The 25,787-nt window shown below is 40.0% G+C and overlaps 1 protein-coding gene across 2 annotated transcripts; it reads right to left on the reverse strand.

Moving 5' to 3' along the window:
• Positions 1-183: 183 nt before the first annotated feature.
• lrrc17 (leucine rich repeat containing 17) lies at positions 184-25,787 on the reverse strand. Of its 2 annotated transcripts, none has more exons than XM_013274654.3 (5): positions 25,408-25,787; positions 16,129-16,481; positions 14,769-15,255; positions 6,024-6,179; positions 184-1,859 (listed from the first exon to the last, which is right to left on the reverse strand). In XM_013274654.3, exons 2-5 carry the CDS (start codon positions 16,399-16,401, stop codon positions 1,417-1,419), a joined length of 1,359 nt encoding a protein of 452 aa, XP_013130108.1. In that variant the 5' UTR covers positions 16,402-16,481; positions 25,408-25,787; the 3' UTR covers positions 184-1,416. The 2 variants fall into 2 exon arrangements, with proteins under 2 accessions (XP_013130108.1, XP_003450788.1); XM_003450740.5 differs by having other exon boundaries at positions 25,386-25,786.

The following is a 25,787-nucleotide window of genomic DNA, read 5'->3' on the forward strand; positions in this document are numbered from 1 at the left end:
GAAGCGGGGAGAAAAAGCTGAGGTAAGCCAAATTACACAAGCACTGAACTGAAGATCACTGGAAACAGATCTTATGGAGGGATAAATCCAAATTTGAAATTTCTGCTTCAAATAATCACTATACACAGAGAAATTAAGGAAAGGGGTGTCTACAGCCATCTATAAAACACTCTGGAGGCTCTGTGATGGTTTGGGGCTACATTTCAGTGGTGTAGGAGATCTTGCCTAAATTGATGGAATTATGAATTCAAGAATTTTTCCTATAAGAGTTCAGGGTGTGCTGAAGAATAACGGTGGTCACACTAAATACTGACTTTAAAGCTTGCTAGACTTATGCACACATTTCCCATTTTCCTAGACTTTTGCAGAGCATTGTTTCCATGCTACCTGCTCCATTCTCTCAAGTTTTGACCCTGTTTTAGTTTTTATTTAATGGCCTTTGATTGTGTTCTTTTATGTTTTATAGCCCTTTAATGGATAATTTAACATCTGGCCCAGGAAAAACAACTCAAAATGAGCCATTTGGCAAAAAATAGCACATTTATACTAATGGTGATTAATGTGCCTTGTCCTTGAAAAAAAAACGAACATTAAATTGTATTAGGTTCGTCTTGGGACTCATTACATTATGTATTTAAGTTAAAAAATACATGAAAAATACATTATAAATTTAAGCTTCTTGGCTTTTAAATTGATCACTATTACATTGTATGGATAATTTTTCATTGCTTGGGAGTCTCCAGTGGTGATCAGTAAACAGCAAGAACCTTCTCATCGTGTTGGGAGTTTCTATGTAGTGTTTACGTACCCTCTCTGTGCCTGTGTGTGTTTCTTCACAAAGACATTCATTAATTGAACTGGTGAAATGTCCAGGGTGCACAATGCCTCTTGCACAATTTCAGCTGAAATGGGCTCCAGCGCCCTCACCATAAGCAGCTAATGATATGGAATATGGAACACTTTAGCAATAATCATTTGTGATCCTTGACACATTACCTGCAATGTATCTGGAAATTTCATGATCTCTTGCCTTCAATCACATAGTAAAACACATTTTCAGAAAAAAACAATACAAAAAACAACACATTTTATTTCCTGAAAACAAGTAGACAAAAGCATACGTTAATACCAAAAGACCAAAAACTACTTTTTAGAAGAAAAAAAGTATATCCTGAAGTCAAAATTAAAATTACGGTAAGAGAGAAAAGTGATAAACAAACAATAAACTCCAAGAAAATGTTAGGTGTTTCTGCAACCCATACAAAACAGGGTAGCTTTATCCCTAAAAGCCTGCGTAATGGATTTTACCACAAAACAGAGTTCCTCCTTTTATTAAGCCATTGTTCAGCTTGTTTTCAGACATCCATTTCAATCTTATTGTATACATTTCTACCAGTCCTCTGAGCCGTCTGCATTTTAGCTCAGCCTGATGATTTTAAATTTGTTTGGTGCCGCCTTTTTCAGGTGTTGTGGAAGATTTGCACCCTGTCCATCACTATTGTCCATCCCTGGCTTCTGTGCGTCATTTTCTGACTGTTCTTGTGCCCCCTGTCCTGTATCTGTCCCTTCTGTTTGTTTATCTACAGGACATTCCCCGTTGTAGGTCTTGACGTAATCCGCGACACGCCAGCCCTTGAACTCCGGCGGCTCTGAGCAGATCAAGCCAGTGTGATGGACGCCAGGATGGTGCTTGAGCCAGTAATTTAGGTAGTGGATGTTGTAGTCGCAGAACCAGGGGTTGTTGTCCAGTGAGAGCTTCCGTAGGAAGTAGAGGTCCTCGAGTACACTGTACTGGAAGTATTGGAGACTGTTGTTGGAGAGGTCAAGCTCACGGAGGTACAGCAGGCCTGCAAATGCACCTGGGAGCAGGGAAAAGTGCAAACTAAATTAGTTAGCATTCTGTTGGCATTCATGAGGTTTAAAGAGCCATTTAAGACTCAACAGAGAATAAAATGACTAAAAAGGAACAAAAATACACACAAAAAAATTGCCACAGTTTAAACTCTACCACAGTCTTTGACATTTTTTTTGGCTTTTAGACCGTGTTAGTTCACTGTGATTGACTGATTGATTTTCTTTAAGAATAATCAAGTAATTAAGTCTTTTTATAACCCAGTTCCATAAAAGTTGCAAAACAACACAATGCTTTGCTTTGCAATGCTTTGCAAACCTAATACACTATTTGTTTTAACATTTCTAGCTTATCAACAAACCTGGGTCTTCTAGGTCACATTTTTGGTTTCAGGCTGTGCCAAATTTTTTCAGTTGGTGAAAGGCCTGCATAACGCTGATTCCATTCATGACATATGAAGTTTAGCCTTGTCTTACTTAAAATATGCAAAACCTGAAAAAGATGCCATCTGAATAGGAGCATACGTTGCTCTAAAATCTTTCAGTATTGATGGTGCTTTTCCAGATGTGCAAGCTGCCAAGGCCAGTTTCCCCGTATAGACACTGGTTTTCAGCAGGGCTTCATGACACGCAAAATCAAACATTTTGAGTTAAAAGGTGACTGTTGACATTCTTAAATGTTTCCAGTCACTGTTAGCTGTCTGATTTTCTAATGTGTGCACGTGCATGCCCATGGATGCATTCTCAGTGGGAGTAATGGGACAGCAAAGACCATTTCACGCTCTCCAGCCTTTGGCCAGGCTTTGATCTTTACAGACAGGAAGAGAGGGGGGAGGAGAGAAAACGGGAGGAGGAACGTATGGAGGTAGAGAACTAAGAAGGGGGGAATTGATGGCACTGGAAACTTGAAAAGAAAAGACTGAAAAAGGTTTTTTTGGTTTGGTTTGGTGTTGAGATTCTTTCAGTGTCTATATTAGCTTTATGAACATTCAACTCCAAGAACAACACAGACAGAGGAAACTATAGCAGAGGAAGGAAGTGTAATAAAGGGGGCAGGGATGCTCTTGTTTCACCTCCTCCTCCCATGTCTTATCTCTGGACTCATGAGGCTTGAGGCTCTCCCAAATTGGATACTATTCATGTGCTTCTTGGAGCCACAATGACCACATGCATGCTACTTTCCCAGGAACTGAAATACACAAATCCTTTCATCCAACTCTCTGCCAGAAAGTCTGAAACATATTTCCTAAAGGCTAAACTGTTTATTAGGGACACTTACCTTTTCTTCCATGCTCTTCAATCTAAATATCTAAATTTACAGTCGCGATCCGGTCACTGAGTCTTCACTTGCAGTAACGCAGAAATAATGCCAGCTGGATAAACTGACTTAGTTAAAGACTATTAAGAACTATTTTAAATTTATTTATTTATTTTACCTTGGGTGGGACACTTTCCTTTTACATTTTCTAAGATATAAAGTTATTAGTCTGGGGAAAATTAGGCAAATTAGGCTTTAAGTACACTGCATTATCCTGTGACCATCAAATTACTGCTTTGTCTATTCTGGGGGTTTTGGCTAGCCTAGAAAAACCACAACAATCTGCCAAAACAACTGGCCAAAGCCTTCCATGAAAAAGATAACACAAATAAGAGAACACTGATCCAATGTGCCAGAATTTTTTTTCATTCATGTTTCTTTTCTCTCTGGCCATCCTTCCCATGAAAAGCATAAATAAACAACTTTTTCTTTTTAATATACTCTGAATGTGGACATGATTAAAAAGAGGGTTTGGGGATTCAAACCACATGTCACTGGCAATCACAAGCTCTCACAATTATACTGAATTTCTGTTTGAGTTTCCAGAGAATTTTCGACACAGTGGAGTGAGCTACAGTAGATTGTTTGCATGTGCCGTTGCGGGATAATGAAGCTTTTTGAATTTCTCTTGGCCAGGAAAGGGATGAACTCGCACATCATTAGCTCGGTGAGATTAATGAATGTGCACTTTTTAATGGTACTCCTCTATTTCTGAGGTCGAATTTGTATTCTGAATACCTTCTCATCTAGTTTAATAAGATTGATCTCTGAAACCTACATTTTATTGATTTTTTTAAATAGTCAGAACCCTTCCTTTAATCTCTACTTAGCATTTCATGTCCATTATTACATATTTCCATAAAAATTGCTTTTTTTCTCACTATTAGGTAATTTTACATTACTTTGGGAACTGCTGAAATAAACAAGGAAAGAAGCACTTATGCACCTCTGAAGTAAGGAAAGGATTTGGGAACTTTCTAATAAATCAGTCACACTGCAGTTAAGTAAACTACATTGTAATTTTTTGCCTCTTGAAGCCAGTTGCGAGTAGTTGTAGTGGTTGATTGCCCAGTGGTTGAGCGTGCAACACCCTCAATCTCTGGATGATCATTTTAGTTGGCTAAAAACAGGTCACCTGGTGGGAGGCAACCTCTCTCCATACAATCAGCACTCTCAGACAGTTTGGTGGAGGTTTGCCACCTAATTTATAAATACAGACAGATTTCCAACACTTTGCACTCAGTCTACGTCGATGAGCAGAATTCATCTAAAACGTCACTCTTTGCAACATGGGACTCATCTCAGATGCCTGCCTACGGTTATTCCAATATAAAAGCAAGATTGACAAGCAGCTATGTAATTTTGCAGTTAAATTGCTGTCCTGCAGCAACTATTATATGTAAATGGCAACTTGACTTAATTTAATCAGAAACTGACGCCAGACTTTTTCCATCTTATTGCCATTTTATTGCTGCCTTGACTTGCTTGAGTTGCTTTGAAGATAACAGCTTACTGCGAGTGGTCACAGACCTGGTCCCTGTGTTCAAAACAGCCATTTCAAAGGTAATGAGATTGCAAGTTCATTGCACATTCAATCATTTTGCTTGCACTGCAGTTTCCAGCCACATTTTTTCCCCAGTGTGTAGCATGAACCTGTTCACAATTTTAAATATGTCACATCTTGATTGACTTGGATGTCCTCAAAATGAACCCCGAGCACAAGCCAGTGAGGCTTAGACATGAGGTGATAAACAACATCTTTCTAATAAATCACAGATATCTGTTTTTCCTGTGAGTGGCACATGTGCTTCTTTCTCAGGTTCATCTCAATAAATTTTAAATTTAAAAAAAATAATTGTGCAGTATTTCTTGAGAAAAAAAAAGTGAAATATCACAATGTGTTCAAGGAGTTTAATCCTCCAGTGGGACATTATAAGACAGAGATGTAACACTCCTGAATAGAAAACTGTGGGAGAATCTGTTGGCAAAGAGGGAGGTTGTCCTGCCCCTGCCCTCAAGGAGTAGCCAGAATATCTGCTTGTTATCATCACAAAAATGTAGTCAAGTATAATTATTGTTTTTCTTGGCTTATTGTAACTAAAATATGAAATTGCATGGTCTTATTCATTAATGATGCGTAGTAAATGCAAGTTAGAGGAAAAAGCTTTTTAAATCTTATTTTAGGAAAAGTCTACAAATATTGTTTGAGTTATTTTTAAAATCTTTTGATGCAGGACTCAAAATATTGCTAAGAATGCTATCAAGTTATCGCTAGCGATAACTGTTTCACAATTATCCCCGTTTCTAACAACTTTCAGATCAATCGGCTGTCTCCTGTGAAAAGCTGCAATAGGCCTAAGCGGCTGAGGCTTCCCATGGTGTACTGAGCGTTTCTTCTTCACTCATCAGTTTTCACTCTCTTTGTTTATACACCACTCTGTATTTAATTATTTGTTATTATTAATCCCTGGCTCTCTTCCACAACATGTCTTTTGTCCTGTGCCCCCCCCTCCTCGAGCCTGGTTTTGCCAGATGTTTCTTCCTGTTAAAAGGGAGTATCTCCTTCCCACTGTTGCCAAGCGCTTACTCATAGGGGGTTGCCTGATTGTTTGAATTTTCTCTGCATTGTTGTAGGGTCAGCATGAAACACCTTAAGGGGATTGTTGTGATTGGGTGTTATACAGTTGAATTGAATCACCCTTAAAAATGGAATTATCATCATCTCTGAGTTGTGCAGTTGGGTCTGTTTTCTGTGCTGTGACAACACAAAATACTTGGATACGGATCAAGACACGAATACTCAGATGCACATGTGTGTGGGAGAGAGAGAATATGTGAGCGGTGCTTCTGTTACCTGTGTCTATATGGTGCAGGTTGTTACTGCTGAGGTTGAGAAGTTTGAGGTCTTTGGACAGCACGAAATGTTTTGGCTTGAGATGTTTTATTTTGTTGTTGGACAGATCCATCCTCACTATGTCAGATGGCAGGTCAGGTGGGATGCTAATCAAATCTGCAGACAGAAATAGTTTAGAAACATTAGGTCTTCAACTTTCATGATACCTGAAAGACAAAAGTTTTTACTATCATCAGTGCACACAAAAAAAGATATGTGAACAGAGGGCGTGAACATTTCTGGCTCTTCGACTTGGACAGAAATGTCTCTTCATTTCTATTGTTTAAAGATGGTTTGTAGGCTGTGTGCAACTTTTTACATTTTCAAGATGGAGTCAAAGGGGACATCATGTATTACAACATTTCACTTATTTGCCAGAGCGATCTCTTTTCTGCTTACACTGGAAGCATCACACACACACACTCATACTTGCCTTTGAAGTCAGTAATGCACTAAACAGTGCGTCCTACATATCGCAATCTCTATAACAGAGCCTCTCTGGAGTTTCGAATTAAAGTCCCACGCCGGAGGTAGATTTTATAAATGTTCCTCCCGCCGTGATGGAGCAGGTGAAATAAAGATTTGATGCTGTCAGTACAAAACCACTGAAAATAAAAGGCTGAAACCTGTATGTTCTGCACTAACAATGAATAGATGCAGGTTTCTCTGATTACGGTTTACCTTTTGGAGGTTTTGGATCAAAGCCTTCACAGATTAGACTTCGTGGCTTTGTGGTTCCCTGAGTCATTAGACTTGTTGAACCTGTCATGGTGGGCAACATCATGAATATCTTTTAAACTGGAAGTCCCATTAGGTCTTCCAAAAGGATCATAGCTGATTGTTTCTGACGCAAAATAGTTGCAGATGGGAGGAAACATAAGTGTGCATAGGCAGCAAGCGCGGCCTAAGACATAATTAAACAATGCTTTGTTTTGGTATGGAATGCCAACTTTTTGTAGATTTGTAAGTAAGATCATGAATGAAATGTGTGTGGCAAAGCATACAAAGACGTTTCCTGTATGTATTTATTTACACAGGCTGCATCATGTGCTCAGAAGCATGCTTATGGACACATTTATAGCGCAGATGTTGCAGTCTTTAGACAAGTACGCTTTACTGCCACAGATGTTGTAGCTGGTTTTATCATGAAGGCATGGTGCCATAAATCATCACAGACTCCAAGAAAACACACACACATGCAGCACACACACAGATGTAGCCAACAGACTCAGGAAGTGTAATGATTATTGCTTTGTGATGTGATGCAGGGAAGCAAAAAGTGTCTTCAGAGAGCATTCCAGCACATGTTATCAGTCCAATATGGTGAGAAGTTTTCTTCTGGAAAACCTAAAGGGAATCCCAGCCTGCCAATGGGTGTACATGTGTCTGAAAATTTATCAAAGCAGCTTTTTAGAATAAAAAAAAAGGAAAAAAAAAGATGGAAAATGCTGTCATTCTAACATTAGACTCAAACTTCCTGATTTCCTTGTGAGAAATCGGACTTCAGTTTTCCGAGCCAAACGCAAATCCTCCCCTGCAAAGAGATACATCTGTGGTCTTCTGTGTTTTACAGTAAATAAAGACCTACGCCTACACTGTGTATTCAGCAGTGACAGTAGTGTCTGTGACCAGAAGTCCATGTTTCCCTGTGGGTACTAAAAGCTCAACAAAAAGCTGAGCTACGGTGAGCACGACCGATTTGCTTCTTCTTATTTTTTTTCTCTAGCATCAGCCTTCTGGAGATAATTGTGTTTTCAGGAAGTTTCAGGAAGCTTTTATCAGGAGTCACTTTTTTCATGGCACAGATATGGCAGATAAAGTGTTAAGCACTTTCCTGCTTTAACATCTGTTAACATGTCTCTACTGATGAGACAGATGAATGAAGGAAGATACGGAGAGAAGGAGTAGGAGAGACAGCATGTCAGGAAATGTGAAAGTCATTTATCACTGCACTGGGCTCTCGCTGAATCTGCTGAAGTCATTAGTTCAGTGAACAGCTGTACCTCTTGGACTTTTCTTTTTTTAAAAAGGACTTTATGCTTTATAGCTGCATGAGAAAATGTTTCCTTTTTGGAAACCCAATCTATTAAAATATCCATTATAAATATATATATTTTTTTATATTCTCACACATGTCATAATCTAGTATTTGTAGTCTAAGTTGAATCACCTGGTTCACTTCAACAGAACAACTTTAAATAACTTTTTTTGCAGTAATATACCTGGCCACTCCCCAATGCAGTGCATAGAGGTTCCTGTATTAGTATAACTAATAGTAGTTAAACACAGGAACACAGGGAGTAAGTGCAGTATTTACACAGTCTCAATACAAAGAACGAAGCTATTTACATTATTTAGTAGGAGTTCAGAGCATCAATCTGGAAATTTATCTGTGTAGTCCACTCTAATATTTATGTGCTAGCACTCTGGATGATTTAAATAGATGTGTGGAGTTAAGTACATGACCGTAGCCGGAGTCTTTTTCTTTTCTTTCTTGGCTTCAGATTCCATAAAATATCATGAAGCGCTTCCGCACTCATTCCTGCAAAGCAAATATTCAATTTGTGCAATAACACTGAACTCACTCAGAGCATGTGTTGCAAAACTTTTTTACTGTTTAGACAGCAGAAAGAGAAGCCATTAATTTTTTACAGTGCTGACGTGATTACAGGGGATCCACTGTGCATAGTGAGTAGTAAGCAGCCATTTTTGGCTTTTTTGGAAGCATGCCCCACTTTTGATGGGGGAAAAGGTTACTTCACATATTTATGTTAACCAGTATTGTGTGTTGCATAGTAGCACTAGGACACAATAAAGTAGTTCATATATTAGGATGGGCCTCTCTCGGTTCCACATGTCATGTGGGGTCAAATGCACCTTACTTGTTAAACTGTAAATTTACCGAAAATGCTTTCATGGCAGAGAAAGAAACACACATCTGCAGTGCAATGACTGTTAGTCTATGCAGAACCCTTAGCAACAAAGTTGAGATGATTCCATTATTAAGTGGAAAAAGTGGAAAACCTATTAGTAACTCTCTTTAATTTATATTTATTACTGTGACCAAATCAGTGCTTCTCCCTTGCTTCTGTGACCGTTTCACCTCAGGGTGAAAAAGTAGATTTTTCTCCAAAGTTAAACAGTTAACATTGCAGTCAGGACCCTTGAAACCACAGCAACTGTTGCTCAACCTAAAATACGGTCATTTTATTTCCTGCTAAATATCTGCCTGCTGTCTGTGATCCACAAGATCCATAGAGAGCTATAACACTGCTATGAGTGTGGGTGTATGTGCAGCCGAGTCACCATATATAAATGACTCATTTTTGTGCTGCCTACTCAAATGTCAAATGTCCCAAGTTTTTACACAGCACTTGTTACCACTGAAATCTATGATTTACTGGCTGTAACAGCAGCTTTGACAACAAGGTCTAGGAACATAAAACTGGGTTTCTGAGCAGAATCATGAGATTTATTATGTTGGGCGGGGCGGACTGTTAAAAGATGAAAGATTTTTGCTCTCATTTAACACGCTGGCTTATGTATAACATCTTACAATATCAGAAGTGAAACCCGTGAAAAACACTGAAGAACTATTGCTCAAAAACACTTTAACAACTAAAAGATAGTCTGGGTCCTTGGAAGCAAAATATAAAGAACTCAAACTGTTCTTATAACAGTGGCCAAGGACTAAGACACTGTAGATAAATGGGCATTAACGTCACACCGTGGCCCTAAAACCATAGGGCCAATATAATCACAGTGCTCTGTATAATCTGAGGGGGTGGGGGGGTGGGGGGTCTACTTATCCCTCCTTCTCCTGCTGGGTGAAGATGTTTGGTCTTAGGTCTTCAGTACTCTTGGGGACTGCGGGTGGCCCGGTTTTCCCCGATCCATCTGTGTCTGCTTCTGGCTCCCGGGCTTCGTTTTTGTGGCTTCTCACCATCATTTTCAAGTACATTCGTGACAAAGACACATACACATACACACACACTCGACACTCGACACTCTCTCTCTCTTTCTCTCTCTCACACTCACACACACACACACGTATATTGTTGATTTATGTACCTGTGCATTTTCAAAAGTTTGTGTTCCAGGAGTTGTATGTCTATTTTTCTTACAGATGTAGCAGTTGGAGATACATTGTGCATTTCTTTTTGTACTCTATCCTTTTATTATGTCTTCCCCATCATCCTCACCTATAACATCTCAAAGTTTTTGGCTTCAATCCTCAACACGTTGGTAGGCAGCTCTAAACACCACATCCAGAAGACATTAGATTTTGTTGACAAAGGGATGTTATTAAATCTTTCGTTACTTGTGTTCCAGTCACTAAAGCAGTGGACGCAGCTCATAAGAGCAGCTCATAAGAGCTGCGTCCACTGACCTCAACTTTAACTTCAACAACAGGACCACTCTCAGCACTGACCAAGTGTGTTTGCTTTTGGAACTGTGTCTTCGTTCCACATATTTCACAAAAACGGGTCAGTACTACAGGCAAAAAACATGGGTGCGCCATGGGTTCCCCAGTTTCACCCACTGTGGCCAACTTGTTCATGGAAGAAGTGGAAAAGAGGGCTCTGTTGTCCTACCCTGGAGCACCACCAAGTCATTGGTTCAGGTATGTGGATGACACCTGGGTGAAAATCAAATCTGATGATGTACCACAGTTCACTGGTCACATTAACTCGGTAGTCCAACACACCAAGTTAACCAAAATGTCAAGTTAGTCTTCTTAGACTGTGAGATTCAAAAGTTGATGTGTAACATAAACCAACGCATACAGATCAGTATTTAAAGATTTGTCTGCACAAACTGGGTGTCATCAGGACGCTACAACATAGAGCGAAAAGCATCCCCAGCAGCCAGGGAAGCAGAAGAACATCATATTAAGAAGGCCCTGAGTAAATGTGGTTATCCCAGCTGGACATTTGTCAAAGCTGGGAAGGCTAAAGAAAGCTCCAGCCGATCCAGGAGAGAAGGACAACTGCTGCCTAAGCGAAAACCTTTAGTGATCTCTTATGTGTTAGTGTCAGTATCGGAACAGTTGAGATGCATTTTCTCTAAACACTGTGTCTCTGTGGCTTTCAAACACCAAAATACTCTGTGCCAAAAATTGGTCCACCCCAAGGATCTGGTCCCCCACAGAGTAACTGGGAAAACCCAACAACCTCTGGTGAAGCACATGGCAAAACACAGAAGAGCTAACTCGTCAGACCAAGACTCCGCACTCTATTCACACCTACAGGTTAGTTAAAGAAATCAAGGAGGCCGTTTACTGGAAAAGGGAAACATCATCTCTGAATCGAAGGAGGGGGCCTAAGGGTACATCTTTCGCCATCTTACAATGCTGTGATTGCAGCCATTCCACAACCCTGTGTGAATGGCCATTGATCAGTGGTTGCTGTTGGTCATGACAATTTCCATATTAATGGTCAAGAAACTGACCTCAGTGGTGCTAGTTTCAGTCATTATGCAAATACACTCTTTATAAGGTTGGAGAAACGTGCAGTCAGTTGAGACTGAAGAAGTCACTTGGATGAGTGACATTTCTTCCGCTGAAACGCTACATCCAGATGAACAGAATCCAGCATTTGGGGATTTTCTTACCTGAATGATTGAGCATGCATCAAGACACTACAACAGTAGTACATTTGGGCTGAATTACAGCAAAGAAAACTCTAAGCAATTAGTCTGTCAAATAGACAAAAGATTAGGGGAAAATCATGTAAGTGTAATGCTTAGATTAGATTTCACACAGCTAATACAACTATTAAATGAAAACACAAGTGCTGGAAAAGAACAAAATGAGAAGTAAATAAAAAGACTAATCATCTGGTAACAACTCACCCTTTCAAATCAAAAGCACAAAACCATGAATTAACTGTCATGCACAACAGCTGCACTATATTAAGCAATATTCACACATCACATACAGCTTTTATGGTGCGGTGTGGTTTAGAAAGAGGCAGGATGGGGAGAATCATTACTGGGCATAAAAAAGGAAAGTTGTGGAGAGATGGATGGGATGTTCACCCTGTGAGCGAAACAGAGAAACCTTATGATGCTTCAGATAAAGAACAGATTCAAATGTCTTACTGTAGAAAAAAAATAATTAGGAAAATATGCAAAAGCTTCTTCAGGCCTTTACAACACAGAAGCTGCATTGTGTGGTTTTGGCTTGTCGATTCTCTATGAAAGACTGCTTTCTCGGGAGGATACAAGCTCACCATTGATAGATGTATTCAAATCCTCATGTGGGACTTGGTCAGAATAATGGACGCAGAAAGTGTCAGAGTTTCAGTGTGTGTTAAACAGTGTGTTAAATTAAATGGATGGTGAGAGGACAACAAAAAGAAGATAGAAGAGCAACTGGAGAGGCCACATCAAAGTAACCACAAGGGATCTGCACAAATTCAGAAATTGCCATCTCTGTCTTTTTGAAGGCAACACTGGGGTCACTATGACATCAGTCTCATAGTGACAGCTTAATGCAAAGATAGAACCAGATGTGAAAACCTGGGTGAGAACTTGGACTATATTTGCAAAGTTTAGAGCGCACATGCAGTGCTGTGATAAAGTAACTGCCCCTAAACCTAAAAACTGCTTGCGCCAGTCCTTGTCAATCAAGTGTTTCCAATGACTGGCAGTGAGTCTTTCACATCACTGTGGAGGAATTCTGACCCACTTTTCTGTGCCTGAATTCTTTTAATTCAGGCACATTGGAGGGTTTTCAAACATGAATGACCTGTTGAAGGTCATGCAACAGCATCTCAAATGCATTTAAGTGCATTTGCACTTTGACTCGGCCAATCCAAAATGTTCATTTTGGTTTTGGGTCAGAAAAGGTGGCTTGGAAAAACAAAGAAAGCCTTTAACATGACCCACCTGTTAAAGGCTGCAAAGCCTCAAAAACCCTCCAATGTGGCTGAATTAAAACAATTCTGCAAAAATGGGCTAAATGGGCCAAAATTTCTCCACGGCGATGTCAAAAACTCATTGGATTCATTGCAAGTTTTTTTCTTTTATTCAGGTAATCTTTGTCTAATATTAATATTTGTTTGATGATGTGAAAAATCCTACAAAATTCACACAAAAAGAAAAAAGAAAAGAAAAGAAGAAGAAGTCAGGAAGGGGAAAATACTTTTTCATAGAACTGTAAAAGTTTAACTCATCAAATGTCACATTACATGATGGGTAAGAATAAGAATAAGCCTAAAATACTGTGTGATCAGATAAAGAAAAAGGTACAAATCTGCCTTTACACAAAAACCTGTACATGTATGAAATATATGAAACCTTACTTTTTAATCCTAACTTTTCCACTACTGAGCAATAGTTTGATAAAGGAGAAGACAGTGTGCGGCTTTCCGCCCAACGAGACTCAGACAGCCAGTGTAGAAATTGCTAATAAAACAAACACATCTCTGCTTGCTGCCTGCTTATAACCCAAACATTCAACAAAAAAACTCTTGCGCCTTATTTGTTTCATTGAACAAATAAGCATGACTGTGTCCCGAAGAGCGCTGAGCAAAGCTAATAAATGTGCCTTTTCATATGAAGTACTCCTCTCTCACACCAGTTCATCTGTTTGCAACAAAGAAACGGCCAAGTTTAGCAAAGCACCTGAAATTGGTTGGATTTAGACAAATAAACACTTTCTGATTCAGAAACAATGAAATTGCTCTTTGTCAGAGTTTATTTCATTCCTACATTTAGTTTGATTTAAGCTGATCATTTTTCTGCTATTGCACTAATAATAAACATCTCAGTGTTTTTCTATAATGTCTTTTTAACTTTGACTAAAAGTCATATCAATATACTAAAGCTAGAATGATACACGGGGTCAAAGTCACAGTCCAGAACAACATTCCTTCAATTAGAGAAAATTAATTAAATCGGATTGACAGGTTAGTGAAAACAACTGTTAAATGCTATAATTTTCCATGTACTGCACCCTGGTTTTGCTTTCAGTGATGTCCTCGAGATACTTTGTCAGTGATAAGAAAATAATCACATCCTACTGCCTACATGGCTTCTTCTTTGTGTTGCGTTTATGGCGTAAATGTAAAGTTGGGCTCGTGCTACTCAGCATCTAGTTAGTGGTATAGAAGAGGAGTGAATGTGAACGGAGTACTTTTTAAAAGTTGAGGTTAATTTGAAATACAACTTTTCTAACAGGCAAACAAACATGTAGTATAAAGATTACTATGTTTCACCAGCTCAGTTTAGTACATGGTAATATTTTCTTATTTTCACCACATCTCCAAGAATAAAGCTTGGATGTAAGATGACTTTTGTGTGGTTTTACTAACCACAACTTCCCCATCCAGTACATAATGTTCACCGTCCAAAAAAGTATTTTTTCCCCCATTTCACAGTTAATAAAAAACCATTTGAACATAACAAACTCTGTAAATGAGATTTTTTAATAAGGTGCTTTTAGTCCAAGTTTTTCTGCACAAACCTTCATACCAGTCCTTCTAAAACATCTGGACCAGCATCCACATAGCAATGCTGATAATAGGTAACCACTGCTGCCCTAACCAAGGCCTACATGCATCAACTTATATTATAGTGGCATCCACGTTGTGTCCTCTTGCTTCAGATTTAAACAATAGGTCACAATGTAAGTATGACAGATTGTAGTTTAACATAAAATCACACAAAGATATAGAGATACAGAACTTTACAATCTCTCACCTTTGTTGCTGCAGTCCAGCAGCGGTTTGGGAAACATGTATGTGCGGCACATGGAGGTGGCATCTGGCTTCCCTATTTTTGGCGGAGGCTTTGGCCGTTCTACAACACCAGGTTCTGGCCCAATGTCTTCCTCACACAGCAAGTCTACATTCAACTTTTTCAGTTTCTGACCCTTCAGTGAAAGAGGCTCTGCACATTTGGCGTAATTGCCCAGGTTGCGGTTGCCTGGCAGCTGCAGTTTTCTGATCAAGCTTTCCAAGGGACACAGGCAGCTCCACGGGTTGTCATAGAGACGGAGATAAGTAAGGCGGGGTAGGGGCAGCAGGATCTCCTCGGAGGCTGTCATCATTTGGTTGTGCTGGAGGAGCAGGGTTTTGAGCTGGGAGAGGCCACTGAACGCATCGTCCTCCACCCTGGAGATGTGGTTCTGCTGGAGATCCAAGCTCTTCAGCTGGGTGAACTGAGCAAACATGTTGTCCCTCAAAACCTGAAAGGAGAGATGTACTTGAGTTGTTTTATTTGCATTTCTGGACAATATGGTAGCATTTACCATCAGCTTACTTGTGCATTACTCTTATCTTTACTGTACTAAAAAACTTCAATCATCTGCAGTTTGCAGCTTGTAAGAATTTAGCCTCCTACAGCTATTTGACCCATTTAATACCACAGATTCTATATAAAAGATGGCCATAACTACTGTGGCATTACCCACTGGTGTATGGGCAACTGTTTCAGAGCCTGAAGTTTAAAATTCCCATATTTGTGCTGCAAGTGCTGCAAGTGGTAAAGACATTCAAATTACACAGCATGGGTCAGTTTTCTCTATCTGTAATTCCAAGTATCTAACTTTTCAAATGACATATTTTTAGTGTAAAAATGTTATAGATGTTTTAAATTACAAAATATATCCTGTTTAAATCCAAAACAAAGTGTCGAAGACACAAATAAAAATAAAACAAGATCCGGTTTCCTTCCCGCATAAGTTATACCTGTTTTCACTGCTTTCATCAGTGTCTATTGCTCAGTCATTTCCACTTATTAACCTGCAGGCTAACATTTTGTTTCAGTTCTCTCAACACCTGCGACATAAACATCCTGTACTTGCTCAGACATGCAAAAAACTGCACACATAAGGAAGAAAAGTCTGTCTTTGATCACGCTCCCAAATAACTGGTGCACAGATGCTCATGGCATCAACAAGCCATCTGAAGCATTGAGAGTAAGAGATTATGGATACTTAACTCAGGCTTAATTGCTGCAAAGAACTCAATTTCTTGCACAAAATAGTATCTCCGGTCCGCTGTAATTAGCATCAGTTGTTATTTTTGCACCAGGTGAACAGAAATCTGCCTATAAATACCTGAATCCTATTTCTCGCCAGCAGTAGGTGGTGGATATCTTTGGGCCAGTCCTGCATCACAGTGGTCAGCTGCCTATCCTGGCAGTCAAGGTACTTTTCTCCTGCCTCCGTGTATTCCAAGCACACCTCAGTTTGACGCCTCATGACGCCGGGCCTGCCTCTACCCCGTACATGGCCCCTAGCGCCCCTCTCCACAGCCTTTGACCGAGGGCCTCTCCGGGGTTCCACTGATCCAAGAAGTAGCAAGAGCAGGAGTGAAGCAAGGAGACGCATGACAGGAGAGGAGAGGATGGAGCCTGGCAATCAGGTCAGCTTCGGAAGTTGGATGAGGAAGGGATACAGGTCAGTCACGACTGGTGGCACAAACAGAGGAAGAGAGGGAGAGAAGAAAATGAATTTTCAAAGGTCTTCAGTGGAGACTTCTCACAAAATCCTAAAAGATTTGCAAGAGAGTCCTTAATAAGACCCTGGATCTTGTGCCTTACTATGTAGAGTTTGGATGTTCTCCTGGTCCATGTGCAGGTTTTCCTCAGTACTCTTTATACCAGGGATTTGAGGATTACCCGAACCCATTTGCTGAGTATCACACTTTTTTTTTTCTTTTTTGTCAGAAGCCACTACTTAAATCTTCATGAGCACTTTGCATTGAATGCTTTTATAGAATAGAAAACATGAAAATGTCAGTGTTTGACATCACATTACTGTGTGCATTTATGTGCAACATAAAGGAGAAGCTGACACAGATAAAGAGAATCTGTTTTATTAAAGCATATCTGTCCCAGTGGCAACAACTAAAGCAGTAATGCTGAACATGTTGAAAGAATTAGTGGAAAAGCTGAGTGATTGTGGAGTGGGCAGAAATGGGGTGTGGGGGTGGAAAAGGGGGTTTTGAGAAAAAATGAAAAGACATTTCTCGAGGTTGATGTGTGTTCATAACAGTTTTCTTTTCTTTTTTCTTTCAGTTTTCTTTGTTTTCTGCCCCCAGCCAAACAAATCAGTATGTTCAAGATCTTTTTAAACATATTTTTTCTCCTTATAATATAGGAAGTGTTTGTGTTGTAGAGTAGAGGGTGATGGGGTGTATGTATTGCATTTGAAATCATTTAGTTTCATGTGTTTAGAGCCATTTTCTTTTATCTAAGACACCAAGAGTGCTCGATACAGTAACAAGTGTGTTATGTATATATCTCTGCCACCTGTACTGTGTCAGTGTACATGTTAGTTGGATAGTTTGACGGTACAATATATGTTTCATTATCTGTGAGGTTCCCAGAAAACCAGTGAAGATCATCCAGAACCACAGAAATCTGGCCTGGATGTAGTACTGCACATAAAAAGCCATGTAAAGCCACAAGTTTGCGTTTTTTTTACACACCATTTACTATATAGAATAAACCACCAAAATGTGGCGTGTTAATTAGTGAACTTAAAAGGTAATGTAAGCAGTTTGGTGTTTTTTTTATAAATATCAGGGCACATGCAGGCAAGCTGTTTCTACTGGTTTCCAGTCATTTTGCTAAGCAAACAAGGCTGATTGTAGTTTCATATTTACAGCAGCCTACCAAATTTCCCAAATAAACCATTTCTTTTAAAACCACATAGAGCCTGTATGTCTGTTTCTTGGTCTGCTGTTCTTGCCATTTGCACTGCCAAATTCCAACATTGTCATCAGGTACAAATATGAATATGTCAAGACTGTAAATATTATTATTTATTGCCTAATAATGACGGTAATTGTCTTTTTTTTACTCTACAGCCGGTTGTTCTCAAAGTCTGCTGGCTATGTTAATATGTGCATGTGTATGGGTGTGCACATTTCATGCCAAAATATATGAGTCATGAATCCCTTGTGTTATCAGAGCCAAAAAGAAAAAAAGAAGGGAAGGCCCACAGGTCTGCCAACGTGTACTGCGCACACACATACAGACACACGTGTATGCTGACTAAGGCCAACTGTTACAAACCGCAGCTCTCTTACCGTCTTTCAGACTCATACAGTGGAACAAGCCTGTCAATGCAGATGGTGTCGTTCCATTGTGAAGAACAGACAGGGCATGATAGCTAGCTACAAGCAAAAACAGCTGAGAATGTATTTGGGGAAATACTTTGCACTTCACTGAGAAATCTTCTGACCATCTACAAATGATCTCTAATCAAATGAAGCAAACATAAACCTTCAGTTTCTTTCACTGAAGCCATTATATGCAGCAACTCTCTTCCAGCGAGCTGTCTCTCCAAACCCAACAAGAACTTAATGAATTGGTCTTCTAAGTCACTACCTATCATTATCTGCCTAACTGTGCCTGTCTTTCTTCTTTCTCTGTATTTATGTGCTGGTGTGCAAGCAAGAGAACATGTTATAGATCCTGTGTTAAATGTTTATGAAGCTGATGAGTGGCATGTTTTAACACAATGAGAGACTTGTGCCACGTATAAAGTCCAGACTAGACTAGACTCGGGTTGAAAGCACAGAGAGACTTGTTGAGGAGATCCAGACACATCCTCTGTGTATCACTATTTAAGTATTTGCCAGTGTAAGTGCTTTCAGTTTAAGCCATTTAAGCTGGCATAATAATAATAATATTATATTTTACAAATTACCTCTTGTTTCAACCAAGCAATGCAGAAGAGCATCACTGAACCTAGAAGCAAACATGCTACAGCAGCAGAAGATCACACTGGGTGCCGTTCATGTCCACTAAGAACTGAAAACTGAGGCTATAATTCACACTGACTCCCTCAAAATTAGACAACAGATGACTGGAAAAATGTTGTCTTGTCTCATGAGTCTCAATTTCTGCTGCAACATTGTTGGAGTTAAAATTTGGCATAAACAACATGAAAGCATGGATCCACCCTGCCTTGAATCAATAGTATTCATTGATCTATTGATCTTGTGATGGCTACTTTGACCAGGATAACAAGCCATGTCACAATACAGCACCTTTGGGGTGTAGTGGAATGGAAAATTTGCATAACAGATGTGAAGTTGACAAATCTGCAGGAACTGCAGATGCTATCATGTGAATATGGACGAAAATCTATAAAGAATATTTCCAGAACCTTTTGAATTTATGCCAAGAAGAAAGGGGGATTAAACCCACTTGCGATGTATACCTATCCATTTATACATGTCAGTGTGGTGCTGGTCTATCTCTCTTTTTATCTCTCACCTAGCTAGGTGGTTATCTTCTGGACAACTCTACATTATCCAGCACACATTCCAGCTGTGACCATAATAAACCCACTCAGGCTAAACCCGTCCCTTTGGTTCACCCCATGGCCACAGCAGACCAGTTTAGTCCTTCCACTCTGGTATTATTTCCCACTCCAGCTACCACTGGTCAATGTGTGCCAACCCAAAGTGGTCAAAGAAAAAGAAAAAAACTATCTTCCTCCATCTGTGAACATCTACAGAAGGCCCTTGGGTTTTCTAAGATCTATCCTCAGGGGTATCTCTAAATATCACACAGACTGTTTTCCTGCCACTATAACATCTGTCCTGAACCAGAATAGAGCTTGGTCTAGACGTAAAATGTGGTAGCAACATGTCCCTGCGTTTTGACTACGTGAAAATAAACTTGTGCAAAGAATTCGAGTCCTTTCTTGTGCCTCAGAGACCTTAATCATAGTTCATTTTTCTTCATAATTTTTGTGTGGATACTGTCATGTCTGTGCCCAGTCTGGAACACAGTTTTACCCACAAGTTCAGCAAAAGTCCTGCCTGCTAGCAAGAGTGACATTTAATTGTCTCCGGGTTACTTTACAATGATAGAGATGCAGCATGTTCTTTGAGGGGTTTTTTTCTTGTTGCTAATTACTTTTTTGCATTTCTGGCTCAGTTGTGAGGAATTTATTTTCAAAGAAACCAATAACTTTTTAACAAGACAATTGATGCATGCAGTCTTAAGATGAGCAAAAGAGCTTGAAGTTGTCGACACAAATGAAAACAAACCGCTGAATAAATAGCTAAGTCTGAGGAATTTGTTTTGGGGACAGTGTGCAGGGAGTGTTGACTTAGAAATGATCTAATTGAATATATAACAGCTTTAATGTGCCTTATCCAAAGTGCTATTATTTTTTACCCTATGTTGTTATATGAGCAGCGCTCGGTGCGGCACATCAAAAACTAACAGATTATAACATTCATATTACATTCATAGATCTGTAATGCCGTGAACGCACGACCATTCCTAACTTCAGTATTGGCATTAGAGTTACTAATCAAACAGTGACATTACTTGTGTTGTAATCTCAGTTTTTAAGCGTTCTCTGATTATATGCAAAAAGCATATGATGGACATGAAAATCAAAGGGGATTTTAATTTGCATTCCAACAATTGCCCGATTTTAGTTCACCATGAGATAGGACGCTGTTAGAGGGTGTGGAGATTTCCACATATGAATCATAAAATATTTCACATAACAACAACAACAAAGTGACAGTGAAGTGCAAACTGGACCCTGCCCAGAGACAGCTCTGCTCTGTTTAGAACACAACATCAAATGCCTCCAAGCACCTACCAAAGTAACGTGTTATAATAAAGCAATAAGTGAAAGATCTCCAGACCCAAGCTGAGTGTATACTGACCCCAACTAAGCACCAGTTAATAGTAGCTTGATTTTTTGGACAGCAATTAAGGCAGAAAAAGTCATCCATTTCTACAGTACAATCACTCTTACATTTTTCTATGAAGTGCTCTTCAGGTTGGTTTTTACCAATTATGCTACACTGACCAATCACTTTGTCAGGTACACCTGTTGTGCGGTTTGTTAACACAAATTACTAACCAGCCAATCGCACAGGATGAATTGAATGCATTTAGGCATGCAGACAAGGTCTAGCTGGCCTGCCGACATTCAAACCAAACATGAGAACGGGGGAAAAAAGGAGATTTAAGTGGCTTTGAACGTGGCATGCTTGTTAGTGCCAGACAGGCTGGTCTGAGCATGTCAGAAACTGCTGATTTGTGGATCTTCCCACACAATCTTCTCTAGAGTTTACAGAAAATGGCCCGAAAAACAGGGAAAATATACAGGCAGTGGCAGAAAAAGTGCCTTGTTGATTTCAAAGGAGAATTATCACTCTTATAGGAAGGTAACAGTAACTCAAAAAATGTACTATGTGTGCATTTCATCTCAAACTGGTTTGTTGAACATGACATTGGGTTCACTGTACTCAAATGGCCTGACACAGTTATCAGATCTCAATCCGATAGAGTACCTTTGGGATGTTGCAGAAGATTTGAATAACAGATGTGCAGTTGACAAATCTGCAAAAACTGTGTGATGCTAACATGTCAACATGGACCAAAATCTCTGCAGAATGTTTTCAGCACCTTGTTGAATTGATGCCATGAAGAGTTGAAGCGCGTCCAAAGACTAAAGGATACTAGCAAACTGAATGTCTTGTGAGTATATCTTTAAATACAACATCTTCTGTATCCAGACAAAATAAGGTATAAGGGATTTGTGTTCATATGCAAGTATTTGTATGATTACTCTCAAGGAATCTCTAGCAGTGTAATAATAACGTAATAAAGGTTTACTGCATAGCAATAAAAATGGATATTGTGTAAAAAACAAAAAGATACACGTGATTCATTGACTATATGTACATTAGTACCCATACTGCACCAAACATACACATAATTTAGGGCTGTGAGTATTGGATAATAAAGCAGATAGCAAAGTATGCATACAACAGGCACCCATAGACATATGCCTAAGCATGCTCTGTCTTTGAGTGTCTGTGTATGTTTCCTGAATTGTCTATGTGGGCTCAAATGGGCCATTTGGGCTCAGTAGACCAGAGCAGACAGGTTGGCCTCTAACACCATCGCATACCACCTACGTCAGGAAGGAGTTAGAGAAGAAGAGGCACTGACTGCAGTTTGGACAAATACAGATGGTGGCTGCTCGCTTATTCGAAAACCAGATGCAAAAGATGTTTCAGACTAAATAGAAACCACAGGAAGAAAGTGCAAGTCCCAAAGGCAAAATTAAAGTTACCAAAAAAAGTGACATCAGCTAAAGGGAAATTCCTGCTGGCAAAAAGGAGATATTTTTTTGTTTGGTTTTAAGTGTCACTGTTTCTGTTAAGCCAAGAACAAAGAATGAAGCCTTTTGGTTAAACCCTGGCCAACTGGGGGAAAACTGCAACAGCAAAAGGTGCCCGTGTAATAGATCTAGTCAGATTATATCTGTGGGTCAAAGCACAGACCACCGGTGACCTCTCGATGACTGCAGGGATATTACATAATCAGGATAGAGTGCTGTTGCTGGTTTACAAATGACGAAAAGACAAGTCAAAAGCACGGCAATGACTTCCAGGCTGATGATGAAGCAGGGCGTACCTAAAAAGCTAAAAAAAACCAAAAAAAACCCCTGAAAACTGTAGTGAACACCTTGGTGTTCCCCCGGATAAGCTGGAGGAGGTGGCTGGGGAGAGGGAGGTCTGGGCTTCTCTGCTTAGGCTGCTGCCCCCGCGACCCGGCCTCGGATAAAGCGGATGAAGATGGATGGATGGATTGTAGTGATTAGTGTAACAGTATATCGCCAGCAAAGCCTTGAGACTGCACAGTGGCTACCTGCACTGGTCGACCACAGAGGATCTTGGTGCTCCAGTAACAGTGGACGGGCCACTTGGTATGGAAAGAGTTCAGACCACCAGGGGAAACAGTTCAGAAACACAAGGGCCACTGTGTTAGAGAGAGAAGTGAGAACAAGAAGGGGAGGCTGTAAAAACAAGAATGAGGTTTTCCTGCTTAGCTACTAATACGAAATGTAAAAATTCCATCCAAGTCGCATGCACACAGAAGCCATCAATTGGTCAGTCAGGCAGTTAATAAGAGAAGAAACAAAGACAGAAAATTGGAAAGCATGGACAAAGAGTGAGCTTATATGTGATAGGTGACTTTTCTTCTTTAATACACTGAAAAGCCTCCCAATAGAGTGACCTTGCTTTGTTTCCTTTGGGTTAACTCTCCTGCATGTGTGCCCAAGTGCAACTGTTTAACAGACCTACCAACAAGCTACTCCAAACAGACAGAGATGGAGACAGGGGAAGAATAAAAGTGCAGACATTGGGAATGTATAGAAAACAGAAGTGGGAGGGAAGTCTAGTAATAAACCCATAATGCTAAAGGAGAGGATGAGACAGTAACAGAGACATGCTGTGCATGTAGAAAGCATTCAAGAGAGAACCCTCACACGTCCCTGAGAGCCTAATTGAAACCATACAAGTTCATTTCTGCAGTGGAGGAAAACTGAGAGTGCTCTGAAAGAAATGTTTGGAGACAAGAAAATGAACGCTTGAGTGTTTCGGAGAGGGTCAGAGGTGCCCCCACTCACAAAAACAAACAGCAGAAGGAGGACTTTTCTGACAGAAACGAGCCATTTTGCCTGTCTTTGTGTCTTCCCCCCGCAAGACCCACGAGGAACAGCTTTCTAGAACACTTTGAAATCCAAACACGTGCAAAAGCATGTCCAAAATCAGCAGTTGGTCCCCTTTGAGAGAAGCCAGCGTCCAGCTGCATCTGTGCAACTCCTGTACGGGAAAAATGGCCAGCTTTAAGTAAAGATTATGGAGTCATTACCCTACCACCACCACCCATCCTAAAAAACAAAGAGCAGGGGAGGTGCTTTATCATATAATTATGCAATATTTTGCAGTGTTTGGTAACATAGTATTTTTATGTCCTCAACCTTCAGTGTCTACTTTTTTTTTTTAAAGGGAGTTAAAAAGCTGACATAAGATGTTTAACAGAGTTCAAGCGCATGCACAATGCCTTCCCCCACCACCCAGCTTTGGTTTAGTGCCAGACACATCTGAGGGGTAAAGACAAACAGAGTTCTCCCACTCATGTTCTTACCCCAGCGTGCTCTATTTAATTGTAACTGCAACAAAGCTGAGAAGGAAGAAGTTTACGTAAAAGGCGCTGATGCACTTTGTAATCAGAGTAAACCTGCAAATTTACCAAGTTTCTCTTCCCTCCTTTTCTCCCTGAAGAATTTCAGGGTGAAACCACACGCTGCTCCCACTTCCCAAGCATACGTTTGGAATTTCAGTTAAAAGAGGGCATGTAAATCTGTGTGCACATATTGCTGTAAGGAAATGCGCAAATATAATCAAATATAAGCAACCTGCGAGAAAACGGCACAATCTGTGCAGCAGTGTGTGGATCCTTTAGAATATTCTAACATCAAACTTTTTGAAAATGTGAGTGTTTTTTGCCATTTCCTTGAAATCTCTTGCAGTCCTTCATTTTCAACCAGATAGAGAACCGGCTGCATTCAATGAACATGAAGTTGCACACAACAGGAGGGTTAAGAGGGCGTGGCTATCTATAATTTCTTCCTTACAGTGCAAAGAGGGTCCAAGAAAAGAAATTCACCTCTTTCCCTGGCAGAAGTAGTGCTCGGCTCAATCTGTTACATAACATAAGAAGGAAGCATCTGAAACAAGAACTTGAACGTCTCGCTCCTGTTTTCTCTCTCTCTCTCTCTCCTTTGCTGCTTTTGCAGAGATTTCAAAATTAATCTCGGCAACAATGATCCCCATCAGCCCACACACACATTTTAAAATAAACTTGGCACCTCTTCAGCACTTCCAGCTAAAAATTTCGTAGTGGAAAGAATGCTTACTTCAGCAATTCAACAAATACAGAGGAAGAACACAAGAGAGAGCTTTGCTGAAATTATTTAAAAAACAAATATTTTTGCTTATCTCCTCCCTGTTTATGAGTTTTAATTGCATTTTGCATGTTCTACACACTTGTATGTTGCTCATTTCTCCCCTTTCACAGCTTCACATTTGTGATGAGTTGTTATTGAGTTAGTGCCCGACACTCAATCCAGAATTTCAATTTTGCTTCTGCATTTGCCAAAACTTGTCTTTGACTCTCTTACTATCAGTCCTTTAGTAAGTAATGAAAACTGACAGTTTTTTCATTCATTGTTAGTGCACGCCTCTAAACTGCCTCGAATTTCTGAAGAACAAAGGAGTTAAAACAAAGGGGAAGTGATATATGTCTGTTAAAATTAAAAGTCAACACTTTGGTACATTTTATTGCTACATACTCTGCAACTTTGCACCCTTGTACTTTATGATTTAACTGGTTCACTGTGGCCTTTTGTTAACACTTGGGGAATCAGATTTTGTTACCAAGAAATATACTTTGAACAATCACACAGTTGCAATTTTTTATATATGCAGGTAGAAAGGTCTGATGCACTGTTTTGTTTTTTTTTCCTACCTGCGCAGGGTGAGAATCTGACCTGGGCTCGTCCACTAGGACCTGCAGATCTCCGGTCGATCCTGTATCCCAGGCTCCTAATCCTGTCATGAGCGCTGCATCCAAGCCAAGAAAATCTGCCTGGCTGCCTTTAAACTTAGAGCCTGGAGTGAGGACGAGTGGCTGCGCTCGCTCGTGCGCTCTCTCGCTCTCTCTCTCTCTCCTACTCTCTCTCATGAACTCCTTGCTTTTCACCCACTCAGCACCCACCCATTCAGACTGTACTGAAAGTGTGAAGAGAGAGACAGAGAGAGAGAGACTGCAAGCAATGTAAAACTGATTCTCGAAGGAGCTACAAGGCTTTGTCTGGTTTAGCATTAGGCACACACACACAGACACGTGTGGGAGGGCTCCAACCCTGCA

The sequence above is a fragment of the Oreochromis niloticus genome, linkage group LG17 (genome assembly GCF_001858045.2).
Source record: "Oreochromis niloticus isolate F11D_XX linkage group LG17, O_niloticus_UMD_NMBU, whole genome shotgun sequence".
In the NCBI taxonomy this organism is placed as follows: Eukaryota; Metazoa; Chordata; class Actinopteri; order Cichliformes; family Cichlidae; genus Oreochromis; species Oreochromis niloticus.

What these genes read in the sequence shown, in the direction of transcription:
- lrrc17 (XM_013274654.3), bottom strand. Translation starts at nt 16,401, where the DNA reads ATGCGTCTCCTTGCTTCACTCCTGCTCTTGCTACTTCTTGGATCAGTG. An exon ending in TGGCGAGAAATAGGATTCAG is followed by an intron (nt 15,256 to 16,128) that starts GTATTTATAGGC and finishes CTCTCCTTTCAG; the next exon opens with GTTTTGAGGGACAACATGTT. An exon ending in GCTGGACTGCAGCAACAAAG is followed by an intron (nt 6,180 to 14,768) that starts GTGAGAGATTGT and finishes TTCTGTCTGCAG; the next exon opens with ATTTGATTAGCATCCCACCT.